Source organism: Takifugu rubripes, chromosome 1 (assembly GCF_901000725.2).
Source record: "Takifugu rubripes chromosome 1, fTakRub1.2, whole genome shotgun sequence".
NCBI classification, from domain to species: Eukaryota; Metazoa; Chordata; class Actinopteri; order Tetraodontiformes; family Tetraodontidae; genus Takifugu; species Takifugu rubripes.
Window position 1 is genome coordinate 2,406,543 of NC_042285.1, and position 24,064 is coordinate 2,430,606.

At 47.9% G+C, this 24,064-nt stretch overlaps 1 protein-coding gene and 1 long non-coding RNA gene across 7 annotated transcripts in view; one reads left to right on the plus strand and one right to left on the minus strand.

The window, feature by feature from the left end:
* The window catches only part of tbkbp1 (TBK1 binding protein 1), a 27,897-nt gene extending 8,956 nt beyond the window's left edge, over positions 1–18,941 (plus strand). The window contains exons 2-10 of the mRNA XM_029843659.1: positions 2,631–2,892; positions 5,047–5,172; positions 9,674–9,778; positions 10,415–10,562; positions 11,565–11,770; positions 11,939–12,000; positions 15,244–15,359; positions 16,125–16,900; positions 17,072–18,941. Of these exons, the coding sequence (XP_029699519.1) occupies positions 2,644–2,892; positions 5,047–5,172; positions 9,674–9,778; positions 10,415–10,562; positions 11,565–11,770; positions 11,939–12,000; positions 15,244–15,359; positions 16,125–16,900; positions 17,072–17,200 (1,917 nt within the window). The 5' untranslated portion in view covers positions 2,631–2,643 and the 3' untranslated portion in view covers positions 17,201–18,941. The remainder of the gene's footprint in view (positions 1–2,630; positions 2,893–5,046; positions 5,173–9,673; positions 9,779–10,414; positions 10,563–11,564; positions 11,771–11,938; positions 12,001–15,243; positions 15,360–16,124; positions 16,901–17,071) is intronic.
* On the minus strand, positions 7,969–23,836 carry LOC115251418 (uncharacterized). 6 transcript variants are annotated; one of them, XR_003889975.1, is made up of 5 exons: positions 21,038–21,646; positions 11,342–11,743; positions 9,856–9,910; positions 9,001–9,766; positions 7,969–8,907 (listed from the first exon to the last, which is right to left on the minus strand). It is a non-coding gene; the product is annotated as an uncharacterized lncRNA (long non-coding RNA). The 6 variants fall into 6 exon arrangements; XR_003889973.1 differs by lacking the exon at positions 21,038–21,646 and adding an exon at positions 23,740–23,836 and having other exon boundaries at positions 7,969–9,766; XR_003889970.1 differs by having other exon boundaries at positions 7,969–9,766; positions 21,038–21,635.
* Positions 23,837–24,064: the final 228 nt, after the last annotated feature.

The window sequence follows — 24,064 nt, forward strand, 5'->3', positions numbered from 1 at the left end:
CGTTCCCGTGCACGTCAAGAGAGGACAAACCAGAGTGAGCGGTACATTTGGACCAAACATGGAACTGGACCACTAAAATGAGCGGAGTGGGACTCAGATCTCCAAACATTCACAGATTTTAAAGCCAAAAAAAGCTTCCTGGGGGCTCGTTCCTGAACCAGAAAACAGATTTTAAAAACGGCGTCTGATGTTGCCAGTCCGGGAAAATGTTCCAAACGAACCTTCTGTGGCAGCGAAATAATAAAAACTTCCATATTGTTGGAGTTTATAGTCGCCGTGGTGAAGCTTAAGGTGTGTATTCGAGGTGATGTTATTTGGTTCCTGCGGCGCTGATGATGCGAGGAGCCGGATCAGAGGCAGAGGACACGTTCACGCACTTGATCTCATCAGTATACGCAGCAGGATCCGCCACCATGATGGTAATAACAATAATCTGGAGGGCATGTTGCTCTGCGTGTGCACGTGGGCGTGCTTTTGGATCATCCTCATGGACCAGTCAGAAAGCAGAACCACCCCCCCCCCCTCCTTAAAAACACAAGAAAAATAGCTGCGTGGAGGAAGGCAGCAGATGAAAATAGCTCAGTAGGCAACCGCTGACTCACAAGGCAGCGCTGGGCGTCAGGAAGGCCTCCGTTCCACCGCCGCCGCCGTTGTGTAACCCTGGCAGCGGCCGTAAATCACACCCATCTGTTTGGGGGGGGGGGGCAAAGAGGCGGAGACATGGCGGCCGCCGTTTATCACTCCTGACAGGAGAGGCTCGAAGGCCGGGAGGCGGACCGAGGTCAGCTCGGCGCTCCTGCCAAACGGAACCAGCCTGGAACAAAGACGCACACGTTAACGGGGGAGCGGGGGGGGGGGGGGGGGGGGGGGGGGGGGATTTACATCGCCGTGCACCTGCAGGGCGAGTCTGCGCACGGATAACGAGCAGGGCCGCGGAGCGCTTGGGTAAACAGCGGCTCGGCGGCGGCCATCTGCCGCGGCCGCAACCCTGAAATTAGGAGTTGAGGGCTGAAACGTGAGGACAGCTGATCTAACGATCCGTGTAAATGTTGACAGGAGCGACTGATTACTGATGACCGGGAAGCTAAAGCTGGGGGGGGAATAGGAATATATAATATTCTTCCTGATGAAAGCATCTCCACGGTGGTTAAAGTTAATCCAGGGTGATCCCGGTCGCATCAGGTCCTCCGATTCCGGCTGTTTTGGCCTCCTGTGTTGGGTGGGACCAGAAGGTTCCTCTCCCCCCGTGTCCTGTTGCTACGCTAAAGACGCTGCTGGTGGAGATGATCTTCTTGGCTCTTGATCCGCTCAGTTGAAGCCTCTGCCGCTGTTTTTGTCAAGAGTTCCCATCCACAAACCCCTGATCCGGTTCCCATCGGAGGATTTTGCGAGCGGGGTTTAAACTTTGGCAGCGGGTGGAGGAGCCAGAGTGGTGCGAGCGGACATTAAGCAGCACTTGCAAATGTTCTGCATCCATTATTCATGAGAATATGGGCCATGTGTGTGTGTGTGTGTGTGTGTGTGTGTGTGTGGGTGGGTGGTGCAACCGGGGAAGCCAGAGGACGATCCAGGGATGCAGGAACATTTGTCCGTTAAACCTGGTTCACCCACAGGCGGTAGCGTTGTTGTTTAGAACCTTCTGTTCATCTCCGAGATGGTCACATGCTGGTGGTGGACTGGCTGGAAATACACTGACTGGTGTTTTTCTCTGTTTTTTTTTTTATATCCTTGCTCCATGGAGACACAAAGAAAGTGTTTGCTGAGAGCTAAGAGCCATAAAAACATCTGAGAAGAGAGCTGCAGCGGGTTAAAAATATTTGGGAGCCGCTCTGGAGTCTGTGTTCAACAGTGTCTCACAGGAGAAGCCAGTTCTCAGACAACACTGAAATGTGGGGTTCTTTGGGGTTTCTGTCTCCATAAGGCAGGTAAGGAGGATCAGAGCTAGTTACCATGGTAACGCTGCTCTAGATCAGGTTTTCTCAATAATTTACGTTGCCTTTTTCTTTATCCTGCTATTAGCAGACACATCTGAACGTTCAGGACAGCTTTGACTTGCTTTTCTAGCAATTTTTTTTCTTTTTAGCTTGACTTGCGAACTTTTCCCGTCAGTTCCCGTCCCAACAAAAGTTAACCGTAAATAGCTTCAGTGCTCAGTGGGATTTCCATATTACCGTCAAGAACAGTGGGCCCAAACTGGTAACTGGGGTTTTTGGAAGACGACAGTGCTAACAGAAATGCTAACAAAGCTTAACATGAAGGGGCCCACGCAGAGACGCCACATGTCCAAACTGTCACACTCCCACAAAACCAGGCCAAACTTTTTTCTTTCCTTCCTGGAGATGATTTCAGTGGAGTTAAACATTCTCCTGCTCAGCTCTGTGCTCGGCCCGCGAAGACCCGCTAGTCTGGACCCTCCTGGACACCCAAAATCACCTGCGTCGGCCCGACTCATCGTCAGGCTCCCAAAGTGTCCCGCGGCCCCCTTCGCTTTTGAATATTTTACTTTGTGTGTTCCGCTGACTGACTTTGTTCTGCGTTTGTTGCCGCGCCGACGGTTGACCCCCAGACAGAAATACACCTCCTCTGTTCCCGGAGCGTTAATAATTGATTCCGTGTCTGTCTGTCCTCAGGTTGAGGCTCTGAATGATGCAGTCTCTGTTCGGAGGAGGGGAGCTGGGGCTGCTGGGAGGCGGCAGCGGCGACGCGGGGGGCCTGAAAGAGGACGGCTGCGGCAGCGTGGCGTGGAACTCCTCCACGCTGCCCCCCGACGACGTCTACTCGGCCTCCAACTTTGCCCTCATCACCGCCTATCAGGACATCAAGACGCGGCTGGCCTGCCTGGAGCGCGAGAACACCACTATCAAGAGGAAGCTCAAGATGTACGAGATCAAGGTCTGGACCAGCCATTCCTGATGTCCTGTAGCTACCAGACAGAAAATCAGAGGAGACGAGGTGGCTGTTTGTCTGCGCGCCGCTCAAGGCTCCTTTATTTAATCGAGGGCGGTGAAATTATACACACACATCAAAGGAGAGAAGGCTTCGGTTGTCTTTGATCCATGACACACGGGGGGATAAAGGGGGCACAGAAGGCTGGGAATCAGCCGAGGCAGACGCAGCGTTCGCTCCTGTTTGGGCTAAATAATCCCCAGCTTCTTCTGTACCTGCGAGGAAACGCGCAAGCAGCAACAAAATGAGGGTTTTGGTGCACCGAATCTCACGATGAACCCAAAACATCAGCTGATATCAGCGAATGAACAGGGTCCTTGGAGTAACTTTGATGGAGGTTCTCGCTCCGTCTGTGATGCTTTTATTTAGCAGCTGGATTTATATGATCGATACTCTGAGTACATTTATGGCATTGTTCATGTTGCCTTTGTGTACAGCACAAAGGCTAGCTAGCGGCTAGCAGTTAGTGGTGTTTTGGACCAGAACAAGTCAAGAAATGTAAAAATAATCATCTGAGAACCACCTGCAGGGCGGAAAAATGCCTCCAAAAGGACAAAACGCTGAGGAGTAAACAAAGGAGATGGAAAAACTCTTCAGTTCTAAAGATTCTTGTGCAGCATTTTAATATTTGCTGCTGCTGCTGGTTGATTAGCCAGTTAGCCAGTTTTTAATCATGTGGCTTCCAAACAATCGGATCACATGACCCGAGCTGGCGATATTAAAAAGGTTTTGGAAAGCACACTCGTGGAAATGATCATGTATTGATCGTAACTCTAGGTTCCTTCCTCCATCGTGTGCCTTTTTTTTCCTTTCCCACCCTGCCCCCCACGAACCTTTAAGACAGGTTCAATAAAGGTAAAGGAGGTTTTTTAGGTGCGCTAAAAATGATTCGCCAGTAAAAAAAAAAAAAAAAAAAGATCTTAAATTCAAGAACAAATCAGATGCGCTAACAGACTCCAGCGAATGAAAGCGATCCATCATCTGAGCAGGATTAGATCAGGAGCAAGAAAAATCCTGCTGATCTTCACAGAAAGATTCACCAAACAGTGATAAATGTGTGTGTGTGTGTGTGTGTGTGTGTGTGTGTGTGTGTGTGTGTGTGTGTGTGTGTGTGTGTGTGTCCTGCGATGAGTAACAAGAGTCACCCGAGGCTGGCGACAAACTTAATGTCTTTCAAATCTTAGCCTGGGAGACCAGACGTGTTGACCATTTAATCCAGTTTCTAACTCAGTAATCCCTGAAAACACCAGGCAGCCTCAGTGGGGGAGTAGCAGTATCACCAGTTGGGATCTGGGGGACATTTACAATTCCAGACGCAGTAAAATGACCCGGATCTTTGTCATCTTAACACAACTGGAAGGCCACGTCCCTCCCAATCCTGGGGTGTGTTTCAAACACATAAAAGGACATCAAAGGAGATGGCGTGGATCGGAAATGGAGGATGGGATTTTTCTAAGCATGGTGGGGAATCCTTGTTGGGAGAGCCAGCCGGAGCAGCTGCTTCCGGACGGCCGCAGGCTGCTGTTGACTCAGTTGCCGGTTAGTTTTGGGCCCAAACTCCCTGCAGACAGATGTTGATTCGTGCTGCTCCCACATCTGTGTCTCTCAAGGACAACCTGTTTTTTTTCCCCCCTTTGCATCAAATAAAAAGTCCCGACACTCTATATGTAAATGTTTTCGTTTAGGTTAAAGCAGGCGCGGTTACATAACGCGTGTTTTCCATCTCATAAGTGGACAAATTCACCATCGGCATCCACGGAGTATTGCGTAATGGCGTTTGCATAACGGCAGCTGCGGAAGTTTCCGACGATGTCTCAGAGATGAAGCTGATGGGTTGTGTGCTGCAGTTTGTCAAAGTTGATCTATTCTCTCTTTAGGGTTCCATGACTTTCATCAAACTTTTCATCAAACTTTATATGTGTGAGGAACAAAATCTAGTTCGGGTCTGATTCTGGGAAATCTGGGCCAGACCAGAAGTTGCTGTGGCGGAGTGTGTAATAATCAGGAAGAACACGGAGAGAACAAAAGGGATAAAAAGACAAAAAAGAGGCTGAATGATACTTTTTCTGACATGTCCTGGTTTTGTGTTTACTTCCACAGTTCCCCATGATCGGCGAGTTCGGAGAGAACGCCAACTCCTACTGCTCCTTTGAGCGAAAGGAGACGGCGTTGCTGCACTCTGAGAATGACAACCTGCAGCAGAGAGTCAACGCCCTCACCCACGAGGTAGGAGGACCCTGATCACTAACCCTAACCCTAACCCTAGTATTTACCCTAACCCTTCATGCTAATATGAACCCGAACCCTTAACCCTAACATTAACCCTTAACCCTAACATGAACCCGAACCCTAACATGAACCCTAACATGAACCCTTAACCCAAACCCTAACATTAACCCTAACCCTAACATTAACCCTAACCCTAAAATTAACCCTAACCCTAACCCTAACCCTAACATTAACCCTAACCCTAAAATTAACCCTAACCCTAACCCTAACATTAACCCTAACCCTAGCATTAACCCTAACCCTAACATTAACCCTTAACCCTAACATGAACCCGAACCCTAACATGAACCCTAACATGAACCCTAACCCTAATAGGAACCCTAACATGAACCCTTAACCCAAACCCTAACATTAACCCTAACCCTAACATTAACCCTAACCCTAAAATTAACCCTAACCCTAACCCTAACATTAACCCTAACCCTAGCATTAACCCTAACCCTAACATTAACCCTAACCCTTCATGCTAATATGAACCCGAACCCTTAACCCTAACAGTAACCCTAACCCTAACAATAACCCTAACCCTAGCATTAACCCTAACCTTAAAATGAACCCTAACCCTAACCCTAACCCTAACAATAACCCTAACCCTAACATGAACCCTAACCCTTAACCCTAACATGAACCCTAACATGAACCCTTAACCCTAACATTAACCCTAACCCTTCATGCTAATATGAACCCGAACCCTTAACCCTAACATTAACCCTAACAGTAACCCTAACATTAACCCTAACCCTGACATTAACCCTAACATTAACCCTGACATTAACCCTGACATTAACCCTAACAGTAACCCTAACATTAACCCTAACCCTGACATTAACCCTAACATTAACCCTGACATTAACCCTGACATTAACCCTAACATTAACCCTGACATTAACCCTAACCCTAACCCTAGTATTAACCCTAACTCTAGCCCTAGCAACTCTGGGACTTGAATCATTGCAATTACACTGTTGCCTAGAAACAAATTTGATTGTAACAGACGCTATATAAATAAAGATTGATTTGATTCGATTTGACTGTTACTTCAAAACGGTTCACCGCTCACCCAAGAGGCTTCATCAGTTCTAGCTGACGGTTTGGGAGTTCTGGTTGTTGGTTGGTGTTGGCTTCTTTCACTCTCTTCTTTCACACTCTCTCTCGAACCATCTACCTTCCCTGCCCAAAACATGTACACCATTATACTCAAGCGAGTGTCCTTTGTCCTTCAAATGCAGGTGAACTTCTTCATCCTGGCCCGAGGAGTTGGCTCTTCTATGATGTGCCATGGGCTTGTGTCTTGGTGTTTTGTCCTATTAAGTGGACAAGCTTCTGCCTCAGGGTGTTGGAGGGCTTGAAATGTCTTCAAGAAACTCAAACAGTCCAGTTCCTGACCCGAACCTGTATCCCTAACCCGCTCTTGATCCCACTCCTGTGTGCGGCTCTCAACCTGTGTGAATATAACTCGACGGTGGAGGGTTCTCACCTTAAATCCACCGATGGAGGGTTTTCCATGTGGTCTCCGTCTCTTGGTTCAGTTTGGGTGGAGTTTTAGGAAGCAGATCCTTGGATCCAGGTGTGTTTGTGCAGTCCTGTAGTCAGGCAAAGTTGTTTTTTAATTTTAACACGAGTCTCTTAAGGGCTGGCACAGCCCCCCCACTGTTGATTGTGTAAAATGTATTTAATTTAAAGAGTAAAACCGATAATTTAAAAAAAAACTAAGAGAATAAAACCAATTAAGGAATTCCCTCTTATAGAAGAAGTTTAAAAAAAAAAGATCTAAAAAGAACTTTATTAACATAATGAATAAAATCAGGTGGACTAAAAAGAGTCTCCTGCAGAAGATAAACAGAATTAAAAGATGAAATTAAAAAATCAGGAGGAAGAGCTTCCAGGCAAGAGTGGCATCCCAAAATTTCGCAGGGATACCGCTTCCTCAGGGGACGCTCGAGACTGGCCTGTGTTCCGTGGAGGGAGGGAAACTGTGTGAGGGAATTGGATTGGGGGGTGGGGGGGGGTTACCATTTTTGGAGGGAAATCATGTGGTTGGGTGGGGTGTGGGGGTGAGTGTATCAGTGTGGTGCATGGTAGTTCTGTTGGTGATAGTGGCCTTGTGGCTCATAGTCTCCTGTCTTTCTGGAAAGAGCCGGTTTGAGACCAGGCGGGGCCGCGGGATAACTTTTCCTCAGGAGGGGGTTTGATATGTTAATGTCAAGGTGAGGGAATCCATTTTGAGGAGGAAGGGGGCGGAATGGAGGAGTTATGTGTCGGTGGGCTGTTGAGGTGGTGGCTCCAGAAGTTAAAAGGTGTTTATTCAGAGTCTGGTGGGGTTCAGATCAGTGGCACAAGCGTGGGCGTGGGTGTGGGCGGGGCTTAGGGTTTTGGGTTGTACTTTAATTGGACTCGCCTGCTCCTCTGGGTGGTGTGGGCGAGTGGGAAGGCTGCACTCCAAGTGGAGCTGGGTTCAAGACCGATCCTGGGCAGGTGGATCAAGAGGGACTGTGTAGTCCTGTCAGCCACATCATGAAACAGCCTGGTTCTTTGAAATTGTAAAGATCAGCCAAACTTTAAATGCACGTCCTGGTCCTCACTACATAGCATGTATAAGGACACACACGTTGTTCTGTATTTGCTGGTGATGTTTATCTGGCTGACAGGACAACAGACCCCTAAACTGTTCTCAGTAGCCAAATTCATTGATGTGCTCAAGTTTTAAATAAATACACTCTTCCCTGACCAGAATTCAATATTGTAGTTTTTAATATTAACTTTTCTTCCATTACAGCAAATGTTAGTTTAATATTGCACCATTTTTCTGTGCAGCGGCAAAGGAAGAAGCTCAGAGATGTGAAAAAAAAAGCCCGACATTTCAAAAGAGAACTTCACAGAAACTAGGGTGTAAATTGGAATTTTCTGACAAATCCGAAACCTTTCAGTGGAACTGTTGACAGGGGAAAGAAATAAACAAACTGAGCTGAGAACCAGAGCTTGTTTCTTAATAGAAGAAGGGAAGAAATGCCCAGGAGAGACTTCATAAACTCGCCCAATTTCAATAAACCTTCAAAATGTCATCATATGTAGTGAAAGAAATCTGAATGACGCGACTAATCACATAAATAATAGTGTCTGATGAGCATCACATAGACACTCTAATCATTCTTTCATTGTCCTCTGATGCTCTGAGGCTTCGCTGGTGCCTTTTTCTCTTCTACACTCGTTTTGCATCATTCATATAGTGTTTTCTAGTCGTTAGGGACATCGGACGTGTCCAGTTCCGCTTTTTCCTGCATCCTAAATAGGCAGATTTTTTGGTGGCCACATTGCAAAATGGATTAAAATGAGATACTGCAACAAACAGCGTTTATTAGAGACAGGAAGTTGCCAGCAAAGCTTAGGTGAACAGCAGAGACAAGTCTCCCTCAACACAGCGACAGAATATCAAACCATGCAGGAAATAAAACTTAAAATCAGAGCGAAAAACCACAAATCCTTTCGGAGAACGTGACCTAAATACGAGCTCCAACCACTGTCGTGATTTTTACTGCATTTACGGAGACAGAGAGGACGGAGGGCAGAGAAAATGTGAGGGATTTAAACTTTTGATAGATCCTGACGCTCAAATGTTAGCGTGCGTCGTATCAGAGGCGCTCCTGGATCAGATCTTCACTTCACCGGTCAGTCCTGTTTCACCGGAACACATTAAAAACACAAATTAAAATTCTGTTAGCTAAAATTAGCCAGTACTGCTAACTGTAGGCCTCAAAGCAAACAAACCGCTAACAAGTCCCGCTAAGAGCGACCCTTCAGAGGTGCTGGCAGCATCGCTGACATTGGCAGGAAGTGGTCAAGGCCCACTTCCTGGTGACTGGAGACAAACATGTGATCTATTCCTTTGGAGAAAGGCGCCGCTTTTTCCGCTGAGTTTGCACAATTGAGTTTTTGGCCCTTTAAAGTAAAGAAACCTCACACATAAAGGTGAATGTCAGTGGTTTGATACGGTGCTGTTGACAAGCTTTTCTCACCTCAGTCATATTTAACAAGCAGACGAAGGCCCAAAACTGTCCGCGATGGGCTTCTTTGTTCTCGCCGGTCCTCCGGCGGCGGCTCCCACTCACGCTCGCTGCTGTGTTCTTCTGAAGTTCCACTGCAGCCTTCTCTTGGGTTCGTGCTGATGCCGCAGCTCTCGGCTCCGTCAGGACGGCTGTGATTAATGCCGCAACGCTCACCAACGCCACTTAACCCGGCGCTGGAGGAGACCAGCCACAAACACGGGAAATCGAGGAGGTTTTTGGTGTCCTCGAATTGCTGTGTTGCGTAACGGCAGACATGCGTTTAAAGACTCTCACGATGGAAACCAAACTTCTTTCTTTCTCCTGTGAGGGAGCTGTGAAAGGCTGGAAATGTGTCAGCGTTGGTCTCAGCTGCCGTGTCTCTGCTCTGCCTGCAGCTCCAGAAGAGGAAGGAGCGCGAGGAGCAGCTGGAGGACGTGATCCAGGCCTACGAGAAGATTCACATGGAGAAGAGCAACCTCCAGAGAGACCTGGACAAGATGGTCAGTCATTTCTCAGCTCGCTGTCGCTGTACACGCGTCACCCTGAATGATTATGAGAATTAGAGCTCATTCCTTACAAAGATGGTCCAGAACCAGCTGCTGATGAGGGCAAAACGCTTGTCCACCTTTGACCTTTTAGAACAACAGAGGAACGTGTGAACAGTGACGTTTTTAATCAACAGGTTATTAATGTTCATTATCAGTGAAGCTAATTCAGTTGAAGACCAATTTCAGCCATTTTAAATGTCCACATCTTTATATAGTGGAACATTTTACATTTAATTTGTTTTTAAATCTTTTAATTTAAAGTTTACAAAATCATTTTCAATCACTTCTCTTGACATACTCATTTAATCACATTTTTTTCTTACTGTAACAAAAGTGGGGATTTTCCTTGAATACCTTGAAGTATCAAAAAGCACAGTCAATCTTTATTCTATACTTTTGCTTATAAAACCCAGAAAATTCCTTTTATTTTTAATATCAGCATGTTGGGGGGTCAGATTTCATCCCACTCTGGGGGTATTTTAACAGCTCCTCTACCATTCAGTGTTTGGCAGCGTTTGACTTCCTTTTAAAGCTGTTAGAGAAGAAGCAGCGTGACCCATGGGTCCTCGAACACGCGTGTGCTTGCAGACCAGCCTGGTGGAGAAGCACATGGAGCGCATCCGCGGCCTGGAGTCGGCTCTGAGGCAGAGGGACAGCTCCCTGCAGAAGCTCAACATGCAGCTGCACAGCAAAGACATGCAGTACCTGCAGCTGCACGCCGGCCCCGACGCACACAGTGAGTCGCCCTCGCACTTGTGCAGCTTGTGTCATGCTGCAGCCGGCCACCAGGGGGCGGTTTCAGTGTGTACAGTGTGGTTGTGGCCAGCCCACCCTGTGGTGCCTTCAGGCGTCTTTTACAGTAATTCTGACACGTTAGATTACAGGAAACGAATCATCAGCATCAGGAGTGATGTCGTTTATGCTAAAAGAATAGCATTTAGTATCAAAAATGCTATTATTTGCGGTGGTTTAATTTATCCGAGGCCGTTTTGGTTCTCGTCCCCCGTCTCAACCCAGTTTGGACCCAGTTTGGACCCAGTTTGGACATTCCGTTTCCTGCTCTGGGAGTAGATTGAAGCTCAAACTATTCTGGCTTCTGAAGCGGCAGCTATTGTACGTTTGAAGAGCTGTCTGGGTTTTTTCGGCCATCTGCGCAGCTGACTGATCTTTTGTGATGACTCTGCGTTCCCAAACCTGTTCAGCTCTGCTACCACGCTAATGGACCCCCCCCCCCCCTCCCGTTACCGCCGTGGTTACCACCTGCAGTCATGCTGCAGTTTTTATTACCATTTTAAATCAGTTAAAAGGACAGATCTTAATTTAAAATAAATATCCACATTTCTCCGAAGAGCCTCTCCAGTGAGCCAGAGCTGAACTCTGCCCTCTTCGCGGACGTGGGCGGCTGATGGAGCCGTGGAGGAAATGTCACTGCCGCCTCAACAGACGCCGGCGCTGATACCTTATTAGAGGCGGTGTGAAATTTGCATCAGTCCCTCGTGTTCAATGCAGAAATACCGGTTTGCTGCGGTGTGATGGACTGTCTTCCCGCTCGAGGACGACAGAGCGGAGCTGAATCGCTAACATGCCCACGCGGGTCACGTCACTGCTGAGTGATGAGGCCTGAGTGATGAGGAGTCAGCTCTTTCACGTTCCAACGCCGCCGCGCAACCTTTGTTCCCACCCGAACGCCGCGTTGGCCACGCGAAAGGCTGTGATTGTCTCTGTTTCCTCCTCACAGTGCTGGACTGTCCGGCCCTGACCCTCCAGAGCTCCCGCAGCCTGGACACCCTGTCTGACCTGAAGCTCCAGCAGCTGGAGGCGGAGCTGGAGGGCGCTCGCCACGAGGCCCAGGGGGCGTGCCAGCGGGAGAAGGAGCTGAAGGGGGAATGCGAGAGGTTGAAGGAGGAGATGAGGATGCTGCAGAACCAGAAGCAGAGGGACAGGGTCAGTGTTGCAGTCAGACGTCACGTATGGAACATAGGAGCTGTTTTTGTGTTGTTTTTTTTACACACAGCAGCGTCTTTCCCCTCCTCCAACTGGCTCATGTTCTCAGATTTTCTCCAGTATTCCAGCACCTGCATGCTAATCTAATTTCATGCTCTACTTCTGCAGGAAATGAATTCTCCGTGCAAGCAGTGCGATGTGGAGTGGATAAAGAAGGTGGGAGACGAGCAGTAAGTGACCCCGGCGCGGGGGTGGGGGTGGGAAGGGAGAGGTGGGAAGGGAGGGCTAAAACGGCTCACCTCCAGGGCCTCTGCTCGTAACCAGATAATCTTTCCTTTGCTGCCCAGGGAGGTGGCAGAGCATCCGTCCCACCAGTAGGGGGCAGTGTGAGCACAGTGTCTGAGTTGGAGACGTTCTACATCTACAGTAATCTCCCGATTCTCTGATTCAAATGACCATTCTAAGGTGTTCCAGGTATCTAAGAGGCAAACCACAGCAGGTGCCCAACATGCCGACTCCCACACGCTGAAACCCCAGAAGAAGTTTCAGGAGGCAGACAGAAATCATCAAAAGCGGCAAAGCAGAGAGTGTGGTGGAGGCTTTTTTTTTCCAGACCTCGGTCACCTTTTGGTTTTACTCAACAATACCAACTCACTCCCACTGAAAACCTGCGACGCTCACAAGTGTTTCCTGCTGCTTCTTCTCGTAATTCGGCGTATTTAGTGTAAACTAAACTGCTAAACTGACCAGCTCAGCTGAACTCCTTTATCATCGTTCTATAATCGGAATTCAAGAACACAAACGCGAGCGTCGACTTGATTAACTCAGTATTTCACCCTCCATCGGTCTTCCATTTTCTCTTTCTTTACCTCGGTTCTGAGTAGTTTTGTGGCCAATCTTGCAACTGATTTGTGGAATTTCTTTCGCCTCGTTCTGCAGTAAATGAAAAACAACCCTCGCCGACCACAAACCGCACGTTTGGCAGCCACGTGGAACTTCGCCCCCTCTCACCTGGCCACTGACTCATGGCGCTTCAGCTTTCAGCAGAAGAGACCCGTTTACAATAAATCACGACACGACGGCGACCAACCGCGGAGGATTCCCATTTCTAGACGCGGGAGACATTAAATATGACAGTGTCTGGTTTTTCATTCGCGGGGAAAAAACACGAGATGGACGTGAGCTGTAAAAAATAATGATTTAGCACCTTTATAATTCCAAACACATCAAAGGTCTTTTACCTGACGTCATATCTTTAACATTCAAATATAAATGTATGTGAAACATGCTATAGACTCGGCGTGCATCCAACAATGACCTCATATCTTTTCTAAAGTTATTTTTCTCGCGTCAAACTTTCGACTAAAGATATTAAAAAGAGAAATCCTCAAAGTTTAATTAGCTTCTAATTTTCCAACACAGACGTTCGAGATGACTATCCAGTCAGTAATGAATCCTAAAGGCTTTGGAGGATAATAACCCCCCCCCCCAGCACCACCGCCAGAAACGCTCCTCCATATTAATGAGCGGCTGAGCTGCTGGAGGGTCGTAACAGAACATTTAACAGCTGAAAACGAGGAATTCTGATCTGGCAGCCGCTGCAGCGGCGTTGGATCAGGGGTCAGATTTCATCCCACTTCATCTCCCCACGCGTCCGGTTCACTCCCGCATCTGATCCGTGCAGCGGCACCAGTCGTCCGTCGGCGCTGCGTCGGCGTCATCGGACCCCTCCTACGCGCCGTGCGCGGCGCCGTCGTGCTCGTGCACAAGCGGGAGACCGGGAGAAGTATTTTTAGGCCTTCAGACAACGCGAACATGTGCTGAAGCGCCCGAACCGCGTGAGGAGCTGATGTGTGCAGGGGCGTGCGCGCTTCGCGTGCATTTTGTCCAAGTACAGTACACAAGAAAAACGACATATTAAAGGTGTGACTAGTAGGAGCCGTGCACGTGTAATCTCAGAATCAAGAGGAGTCAGACAGACAGACAGACAGAACCGCGAGTTAAGGACCTGTCAATCACGCCGGTGGCCCCGCCCACAGTGTGAACGAATGAGTGTGATTTTCCTACAGGTTTCAGATGAATGGTGACCCTGAATCATTTCAGCACCAGGCACCACCAACCACACATCATGTGGTGAAGGTCCTGAGGGGGCTCTGCCGCCCCCCAACACCCCACCCCCCCACCCTTCTCTGAGTCAGAGCTCAGGGATGGAAACCCAGGTGGGCCAGTTCAAAAACAAGGTTCAGGAGTGGAAGCTATGACTGAATATCGGGTGCAGCCATGCATTTCAGAGAGCAGAGTCCAAAATGGAAATGATCTGTATTTAAATCAGGCCCGGAGACCCGGGCGAGAAGTGCCGGGACTCATTTTCCTCCGCAGACAGCAGGTTTTATTTGCCGTGTAGGCAGCATACATATGGGATTATCTTTTGTTTCGTTGGTGTCGGCGGGGTGTTTGCGTAGATCACACATGGATTTGTGCCGTTTGTCGTTGTTGTTTGACTCAAACACGCAGCCACGGTCTCGGCAGCAGAGATGTTTAACTATTTTCTTTTAAAGGCGCGCTAACACTTTAGCAGCTGTTTCCCTATTTTAAATAAAAGAACATTCATATTTGCCTCTAAATATTGCAGGAAGCATTTGAAGGAGAAAAAAGTGAGACAACAGCTAATCTGCTAGTTTAAAACACATTTCTTGGACTTAAAGGTGTTCAAAGTTGCCTCTTTTGTTGAATAATAAGCTGCAATAAAGGCGGTTTTGGAGGTTTCCTGCATGCGTTGCACTCATGAGTCTAATTTAATCTGGCTGCTGTCAGATGAGAAATGGCAACCTTCTGACAGGATAAAGTGATTATCTTGCAGATTACATGTTTGATTTCAGGGTTTCACATCTCGCTTGTTTTGCGGCATGACTCTGATCTAAAACTGTCGATCCTGGAATGAAAACATTTCAGGTCAGGGCTGGGGAGTTTATGAAAAAGAGCCGATAAGCTGCTTGTTATCAGATCAACTTGATGACTGCGGTGAGATCCCACTGCAAGCTATAATGTCAGAAGTCATCACGTAACCACAACAGAGGCCTGGAGAATACCATTATTATAAATATATGCTAGGCTGCTTTCCTGTAATTATTGCTGTGCAATCAGACTTTTGAGCGAATGAGGAAGGTTCAGGACGTCGGCCATCTTCCCCTTTATGGTTCCTCAAATAGAGTTGCTCGGTAACGGATTCACACGCGAAATGTTGCGAATCCAGACGCCGCATTTGCGCGCTAAAAATACGGAGCCTGCGAGCCTGTCAGTCATGCGGCCCCATCTGTGAGGCTGTCATCTGTTGGACTGCTCATGCTGTGGAGATGAAGAGCAGCGCGGCTCCCCGATGAGCCGCCTTCCTCGCCTGATAATAAAGAACAAATCACTTAAATGGACATTTGTAGACGTGTCCTAGGTGACGGTCTCCTCCTCTCCTCCCACAGGGTGAATTTGGCTCTGGCCTACACGGAGCTCACGGAGGAGCTGGGACGTCTACAGGCGCTCAGCACCAAGCAGACGGAGATCCTGAGGAAGGCTTCTCAAGAACAGGCCAGTCCAGGTTAGCATCAACACTCCTCAGGTCTAAAGACCGCTCTTCAGGAAGGTGGATCTCCTGGAGGAGGAGGAAGTATTTCATGAATAAGTTGCTTTAAGGAAGAGCTGTCGTTTTATATTTTTTAGCTGTCAGGAGCCGACTCTCAAACACTGTCATCATTCTTTGTGAAGCAACATCAAAACTTCCTGCAGCCTCTGAGCTCATGTCTGACTGATCTCACCTCACGAGTCAAGCCGGAAGCTGGGACAGAGACGTGAAAAGGGCCAAACGCTAGCAACACCTTCCTCTTCCTACACATCAGTATCTAACAACTGCGTGTACACACATGCAAAACTACTGCAAACCCAATGTAACTGGAACAACCAAACATCAAGAAATGCTTCGCGTGGTTCACTTATGTAATCCGTGAAGAGGGAGCTTGTCTGGAAGCATAAAGACATTCTCCGCTCAACGGTCCCTTTTGACTGACACACAGAGCGCTAACACCCCCTCCAACGCCTAAACCAAGTGGCCACAAACTAAGTTGTTTAAAGTGAAACTCGAGAAAAAAAAATGTTTTCTGTAGATGTCATGCAGCAAATGTACACATCAGCTGAACAAACGCGAGTTAGGCAGGCGGTGGGACACGAACCGATGCCTATTGTCTCTAACTGGGCGCAGGCGGTACATGGGTGCACCATGAGGAACTTTAGATTAATGCTGTGTCATTTTCTTCACTAACTAAAGTTACGCATAGTTCTGATAAATGTCGCTCCTTTTTCCTCTCAGTGCAGCGCCACTCTCCGATCCAACACCAGCGCCACTCTCCGGTACCTCAGCGCCACTCGCCCATCGCGCAGCGCCACTCTCCCGTGCCGCCTCTCCCGCACCACTCCCCGATCCAGCAGAGACGCTCGCCGGTGCTGCAGCGCCTCTCCCCAGACATGCATCGCCGCTCACCCCTTCTTGATGTGAAGAACGGCCCGGCTTCCTACTCCAGCCGACCGCCCAGTCAACACCTGAGGGCCAGTTTCCAGGGTCGTCGGAGCTACTCCGAGGTTGCCGACCCTTCTGCGTACCAGTGCCCGCCGCGCTTCTCCCTGGACCCCGTCTCTACCCTGCCTAAACCCAGACCCTACATAGAGGGCTATTCCAAACCCCAGCCCCAGCACGTCGGCTCGCCTCACGGCGGACTGCAGCACAGAAGATCCCCATCTCCCCATCAAGGAGGAGGAGGAGACGGAGAAAGCTCCATTCGTCATTCAAGAGAGATGCCTTTCCCACTTTCGGAGGTGGCCCACTTGCGTTTTGAACCCCCTCCTCCTTCAACGCCGGCACCCCAACCCCCCCAGTCCTCCGAAGATGAGGAGGAGTGGACCTGCCCCCACACCATCAGCCCACCACGGACACTGGGAGTCTTCTCCTCTGCGGTGACCAGTGGGGTCATGAGAGGCCCAGCGTCTTGCTCAGCCTTCCCAATCCCTCAGAGGCCAAACACCCTCAGCTGCCACCCACAGCCGGGGTACATTCCAGTGGAGCATGCTCAGTCCTGGCCCTCCATCAATGTGAGTGTGTCAGGTCGAAAAAAAAAGCATCCGCCTGTTTAGGTTTAAGCAGGGCAAACTTGTCAAGTGATCCAGACCAGAACACCAGTTAATGTAAACCTGCAGTCAGAGCGTGTGCAGACCTGGCCCGGCTCTCTTGGGTGGCTCATGAGGTGTTTGTGTGTGTTGCAGCTCTGGATGGAGACGGAGGAGAGCGACATGCGGAGCTGCCCTCTCTGCCAGCTGATATTCCCCATCGGGTACCCAGATGATGCCCTCATCAAGCACATCGACTCCCACCTGGAGAACAGCAAGATCTGAACGCTACAGCGTCCAAGAGACCAACGGAGCTGTCTGAACGGACGGTCACACTGGTAGATGGTCCAGCGGGTAGAGTCAGCTCTGCGCAGTAACCTGGGCGGGGATACCAAATGGTGGTCGGTGTCACCCAGGTCCGGGCAGGAGTTCAGGGAACAATCCTTGAGGCAGCTTTGTCCGTATAATCTCCGACTCTGGTCGCTACTCTCTTGTGTGGTCTTGTATGGTTCCAGACTGTTCCACATGTCATCTACTCGCTTCACTCTATACTACACGTACACTTTGATTTAGCAAACTAAGCCAAAGACCGGGAACGAGAGGCGGGTCGGTGGGTCATCGGTCTCTGCATGTTGAGTTACTTTCAGTGTTGTGTACATGATCAGGGAGGTCGGTTGTGTTTTCCTTTTTTAAACTATTGTCACCACAGCTTTAAATTCTGGGCAGCATCTTTTGTCCCGCACAGTCACTTCAGTACAATATGCAGATGATTCTGTCCTGTGACAGGAACATGTTCTTACTCCCAACTTGTCAAAGGACGACGCTCGGTCCTTTTATCCTCACGGTGACGCAACGCGACGTCACCGGGACGTCGACAATGCATAAAAGCTAGGACGTGAAAAATGACCCATCTGAAAGGCATCGGCTAAAACCGCGTCACAAATCACTGTGAAACACGTACCATGGCGAACCATCAGGAGTTTTTAAACAAACAAACAAACAAAAACAGCGGCATTATCGTTGTCTGACGCGTTAGATCTCATCAAGCTATTTGAGAATTTAGAAGGGACGGAACTGTTTTAAAGGTTTTAAAGCTGTTTTAAAGGAAGGGGGGGGTCAAACTGATATCCTGTCGAAGATGACGCAAAAAGGATGTTTAAGCAGTTCTTGAGAAGGCAGAAAAACATTCCAGTTTCACATTCAATCTACAGACAAAACTGACAGATGGCGAATGTGAGTGTGAAGCTTTTCCCCCAGCCAGGGTAATGATGCCCTGCAGGGCGGGGTCCCGAAGTGTCTTATTAACCACGAGAGGGACTTTTATTTTGGTGGGAATATACCTTTTTGCTTGCGGCCTGTTTAAAGTAAATTGAATATCCTTGCACTTTAAGTTAGCGCAGCCTATAAAAATATATCTCAGTCCCCACATATATTTTCTGTGTATAATTCCCTGTTTATATTGTCGATGTAAGAGAGGAAAACATGGAGATATATTTTTGCAAACGCCAACACACCACTGTTGTACATAGACCAGTCGTTACCATCCACAAAATCCTGCCGTTTAGGTGTTCTGTCGCCACTTAAGGGTCTTCCCGAAGGTTTGACCTCTGACCCGGTTTGATGTCACGGCCGCCCAGACCGCCCAACAAAAAAAAAAAAAAAACAGAAAAATCGAGAACGCGGAGGTTCGCTCCTCGGAGACCTCTGCAGGCTCTCTGCAGCGACACGTCGGGTTTGTACATGTAAACAGGACATATGATCACAGGAATGATACAATGTCAGCAAATCTGAGGTTTTCAGCTGCATCTGCAGCGTCTGGCGGGAGATGACATGTGGTAGATTACGACTTTGGGACAGATTGTGGCGACGGTAGTCTGACTTCCTGTCGCAGCAATCCACCCGCTGTTGCGAATTTACGTCCTCTGAAGATTCTAACAAGCTGTACTTTTAAAGGTCTCGCTCTTTCTTTTGGTTGTGACATCACCGTTCGAGTTGTAGTTGTGATCGACTCCGGCTCAGCAGGCGACCGCGGAGATCAGGTTTTATGTTGCACGTTGCCAGAAAATAAAAATGATTTTAAAAAAAAACAACAACATGTTATTGTAAATCAGGAAAGGGCTGATTCAGACTCAACATCTGGACCGTCACGACTGTGTGCAGCTCAGTGTTCGCAGCGTCTGACATGAGGATGTATTGAAAGTCGCTCTGTTTCTGTGAAATAAAAGAAAAAAAAAAGTGTACATGCCACCTACACAAACTGTTTCCTGCGGGGAAACCCTGAACACATCACCAGAAAGAGAAGCTAAATGAATTTTGAGATAAAACAACTGCAGCAAGGCCACAGATACAGCTTCAATCCTTCTATACATCATACATCTAACCATGATGACACAGTTACCGACACTTTTGATTCCACCTCCAAGGATCCAAAAAAAGGGAGAAAAGTGACAGTTTTGGACATTAAATCAACTGATGGAAACAATTACAAAAGTCCAGTTTGGCCAGTAAGGATGCGTTCAGGAACACCAGTTCATGCAACAGAAATACAGGATTTTCTTAAATACAGGATCACAACTTTTGGGGCTGTGGTCAGCAAAAAAGGTTCTGGGTTCAAATCCCCCGGGGGTACAGGAGCTTTTCTGTGTGGGGTTCACCTGACTGTTGGGGACAGGCGATTTGGCCCTTTAGGCCCTGCTTCTGGAGGCCACCATTAAGGGCCAACAGATTTTAAATGAGGCCCATTAAGAGCTAATCAGCACTTATAAGGAGTCAATTTTGTCCTTTTGACTCTTCACATTGAGGTTAATAACATAAATTAATATTATTAACCTGCAAATGGGTGGATCAATATTAATACCTTGTAGATACAATTAGTCTAATGTTAATTAAAACTGGCTGTAAACAGTTTACCAAAGTGTTCCCAGTAGAAAAGCTCAACTATCAAAATCTGCATCAGTCTCTCCTGGATCAAATAACAAATCATTATTTAGAAAAAACAATGTTTAGAATAATCCGACTGACACATTTATTTACATTTTCACACATACAGAATTTCTCGTTGTGGTTTAATCCCAACCAGCTGATCATCAGAGAAAAATCACCACATCGATTCTGAAATCCTTCATCTCTTTATTCTCATCGGCCAAAGGCTCAGTGGACTCAGGTGAGGATCAAAGAAAGAACTTGGAAATTTGGTCGCCACCGGTGTTTCCTTTAACCGGTCCAGAAGATAAACTCAGGAGACCACAAAGTTCTGATGATTCATGATTCTGTCCTCCTAATGCACCTGCAGCGTGTGTGTGTGTGTGTGTGTGTGTGTGTGTGTGTGTGTGTGTGTGTGTGTGTGTGAATCAGACTGATGTCCTGCAGAACATCAAAGCGCAGAATTAGAGAACTAGTTCCTCGAGGACCAGAAACCAGCAGATCTGTGGTGACCTTTCTCACCTTTGTCTGTAGAGGTGCAGTTTCTTTCTCTGCTCGGCAAAAAAATGGGACACGCACACACTCTCACACACTCTCTGTCACACACACACGCGTTGTTGTACTCCTATCTTTTTGAGGACCAATGAGACATGATGCGTTCCCCAGCTGCTTACTCTAACCCTAACCATCCTAACCCTAACTAACCCCTGACATAAACTCGATTCTAACCTCAAACTTAAAACCGTGCCTTAACCCCCAAACGGTCCATGTCCATGTGAGCAGAGGCCTAAACGCCGCAGTTCCCAAAATGTCCTCACTTTGCCAGTAGAATGAGTACTATGGTACTCAGTATTTAGCATGTACAAGGACACAAACAAACACACACGCGTGCAGCTGCAGGTGCATCAGGACAGAGCCACACACACGAACCATCAGAACTTCACGGTCACGTAGAAAAGATGCCGACTCGGAAACATCCCTTTTTAATGGTTTGCTGCATTGTTTATCTTCTCATTCAGTGCTTAAATGCATTGAGATATTTTTAAAAAAACAACAACAACAACAACGATAACAACTGTCATCAATCAATAGGGTGAGATGTTCACAAGCAAAACACATTTAGACAGCAGATGTTTGATGTGGAGACAAAAGCGAGCAGGAAGCATTTAGGAGGCAGGAGGTCAAAGAGCATTGTCTTACCTCCGTTCATGGCCTCCCTCCGCCATCCGCCGCCTTGCTTTCCTCTACCTTTAGTTCTGTGCTGATAACCTCATTACATACCTACCCCAGGAAAGCGCATGTGCACCCACCCATCCGGCCACAGAAACCACAAACTCAACAAAAACGAGAAGCTGCAGCAAAAAGCAACAGAGAAAAGCCACAACAGTGGAAAAAAAAGGGGCAGAAAAATCAGCAGTTTGTGCTGGCTGATCAAAAAGACGTAAATATCCAGCAGCGCGCGGTCCTCGTCCTGCACAAACACACAATTCTTAGAAATTGTCGGCTGGAGGTGAGCTTAATTTGCTTCTGTGTTTCAGAGAGGAAGACTCTTGTGATGTAAAATAAAGGAGCGCGTTAACCGACAAACGCAGGATGGCGACGGCGGCGCTTCATTTTTTTTAAATATTTGCGTCGTGGAGATGACTTTAAAACTTGTAGTCTGTGGTTTCATTTGACTTTGGGAAAACTTTGCGTTTTTTTGCGGAATTTTCGTTTTTTTTTATCAGACAGGAAGTGATTCAACCATGCGGAACACGTCAAATCGACGTGGAGGCAAAGAAAAGCAGTTTCATCTGTGAGTGGAAGTGTTTCATCAGCCCACTAGATGGCCACAGAAACCACAGAAACCACAAGTTACAGTTGAGCCTTTCCCACTACAACCAGCAGGATTCCTTCACATGAAAACAAAAGTAAAATCCTGCCCTGAAGGGTCCTTGAATCATCAAGTAGTCGCATTTCACTTTTGTAGATGACGGCCTGTGTTCCGAATCATTAAACTAGCACAAAACAATGTTTGCAACTGAAGCAGTGGAGACCAAAGACTAAAGGTTGGAGAAACACTAGACAACAAAAGGGGCGGAGCCTATATGGAGGAGGAAGTGATGGAAAATGTACATATTTATGCAATCATTAGAAAAGAAAATGATGTTATCGGCAATCTAGACTTGGCCGATGGCCCCTGCTGTAACAGCTGCCACCTCCTCTTCCAGCAGGAACGTGCACTGTTGCCTCACGTGCACTGCTGACCACCCTGCCATTCTGTCAGCTGGCAGAAGGCCAAGGCCCGCGGATCGACAACCCGCAGTTCTGGGGTGGGGTGACACCACATGCCAGCCAAAAAAAGCCCCCAAAAAAGTCCAGATTCTGTCCCAACACACAGATTCATGCACAAACACAGCGTCACACATGCACACGCTCACACATCTGTGCCACCACGCTAGCATTTGCACGCTCCGGCACTCGTGCTAATCTGCTCGGGTAGAGGCGCGGCGAGTGCTGGAGCAGGGCGGTGAACTGCGTTTGAACCGGTGACCTCTGTAACTCACCCATATTGATGGCAGGCAGAGCACTCGCTACCGACACAGCGCTTCAGCGAGCATAGCGTGGCCCCAGGGACCGCAGGCGTCAGTGGCGGGTGGGGGGGGAAATCAAAGGTTTGACAGGAGCGCCAAGAAAATTGTCAGCTTGTTTGTAAAGGTGCAAAAACAAAGACGCGGCTAGAAGTTATGCTAGCGTCCTTTGAATAATGAATGCTAACAGCGCTCCTCCAGTGTTCCTCCAGTGTTCCTCAGGCTTCTGTCTCTGCAGAAGTTTCTGAGCAGAGCTCACCGATGCTTAGACAGTAAAGCAACACGCACCGACGCTCACACACGGTTTCTTTACATTCCTTTAAACTACTTTACATCTGTCTGAAAGTTCTTGTTACCTTCCATTGTTGGTGAGCACCTGCTGATGTGAAAGACGGCTCCAACGGCGTCACAAACCTCATTAATCTTTCTTTCTAAATGGCAGTTTTAGGCCAGTGTTTCTACTTATAGGTTGTTCCCGACCTTCTCGGACCCCGGGTTGACCTCCAGCCGGGGTGATGCGGAGGTGAGCCGCCGTCTCCATGAATCTTTCATTTCATTTTCATGTAGGATTGTCTAATTTTGCATTAGCGAGGCAGTGTGACACCGGGGCCGGCCCCCACAGTGCTCCATTAAATATTCAGTTTCATGCCGTGTCTCCATACAGCTCAACCATTCTTATTAGTATGTTCTTATCCTCCGGATCCATTATGAAAGCTAGAGGGATGGAGCTTTTTTAAGGAGGCGCCGCCCTTTACTTCAATATTTGATGAAGAGGCAGCTGTTGATCTACCTAGCTTCCTCATAGCATGGCAGGTTAATGTCCTGTCAGCATTTCTTAGTGGTGGGAAGCACCACCTCTATGTGATTCTTTGCTGTGTCGTCCTACGAACATGCAGATCGTCCACAGACCAACGTGAGTGATGTCAACCAGGAAGTAGCTTGATTGAAATAAACACACCATCGCCGCAGAAGTATAAAAGTGACAGAGCCAGATTCTGGACTACAGCATCTCTCTATAAAAAAAGGTTGAGCAGGCTTTTCCTGCTTTTTTCAATAATTATTATTATATCAATTATCTTCCTTAAGTTATATTAAGTTAATATAGTTGTGAGGAAATTCTAGATGATAGCTTTTACTTTAACATCGAGCCCTAAATCGTGTCATAAAAGCGAGCTTCATCATGAAATACAAATAATTTGCTTAATAAGCATCAGGGTGAGGTTGAAATCACCTTGTGCAGTTTTCCAGGTTCTAAAGATTCAAGGTTGAAGGTGTTTACTGTCATCCGTACAGCAATAAATATAAATAAATAAAACAACAATCTTTCCTCACCATGATAAATGCCAGAGATGAGAAAAGACGTGTGGAGGTAGCGAGAGTGAGGCAGCATCAGCTGCACCTCCACCAGTGAGGGAGCATGAAATGCATGTTTAGGGAGGTTCTGTAGCGGATGTTCGAATACAGCAGGAGTGCAAACTGTGCAACATCAACTGCGTGTGCAAGTTGAGGGCAGAAGTGTGAAGAGGCCAGGCTGAGGGTGGGCGTGGCCCCCGAGGATGGCGGCAGCTCTCGCTCCTGTGGTGGCAGATGCTCTGCAGAGAGGCCTGTGGAGGCCTGGCGATCTTCTCCCGACGTTGCAGCCGCAGTGGCGTTCAGG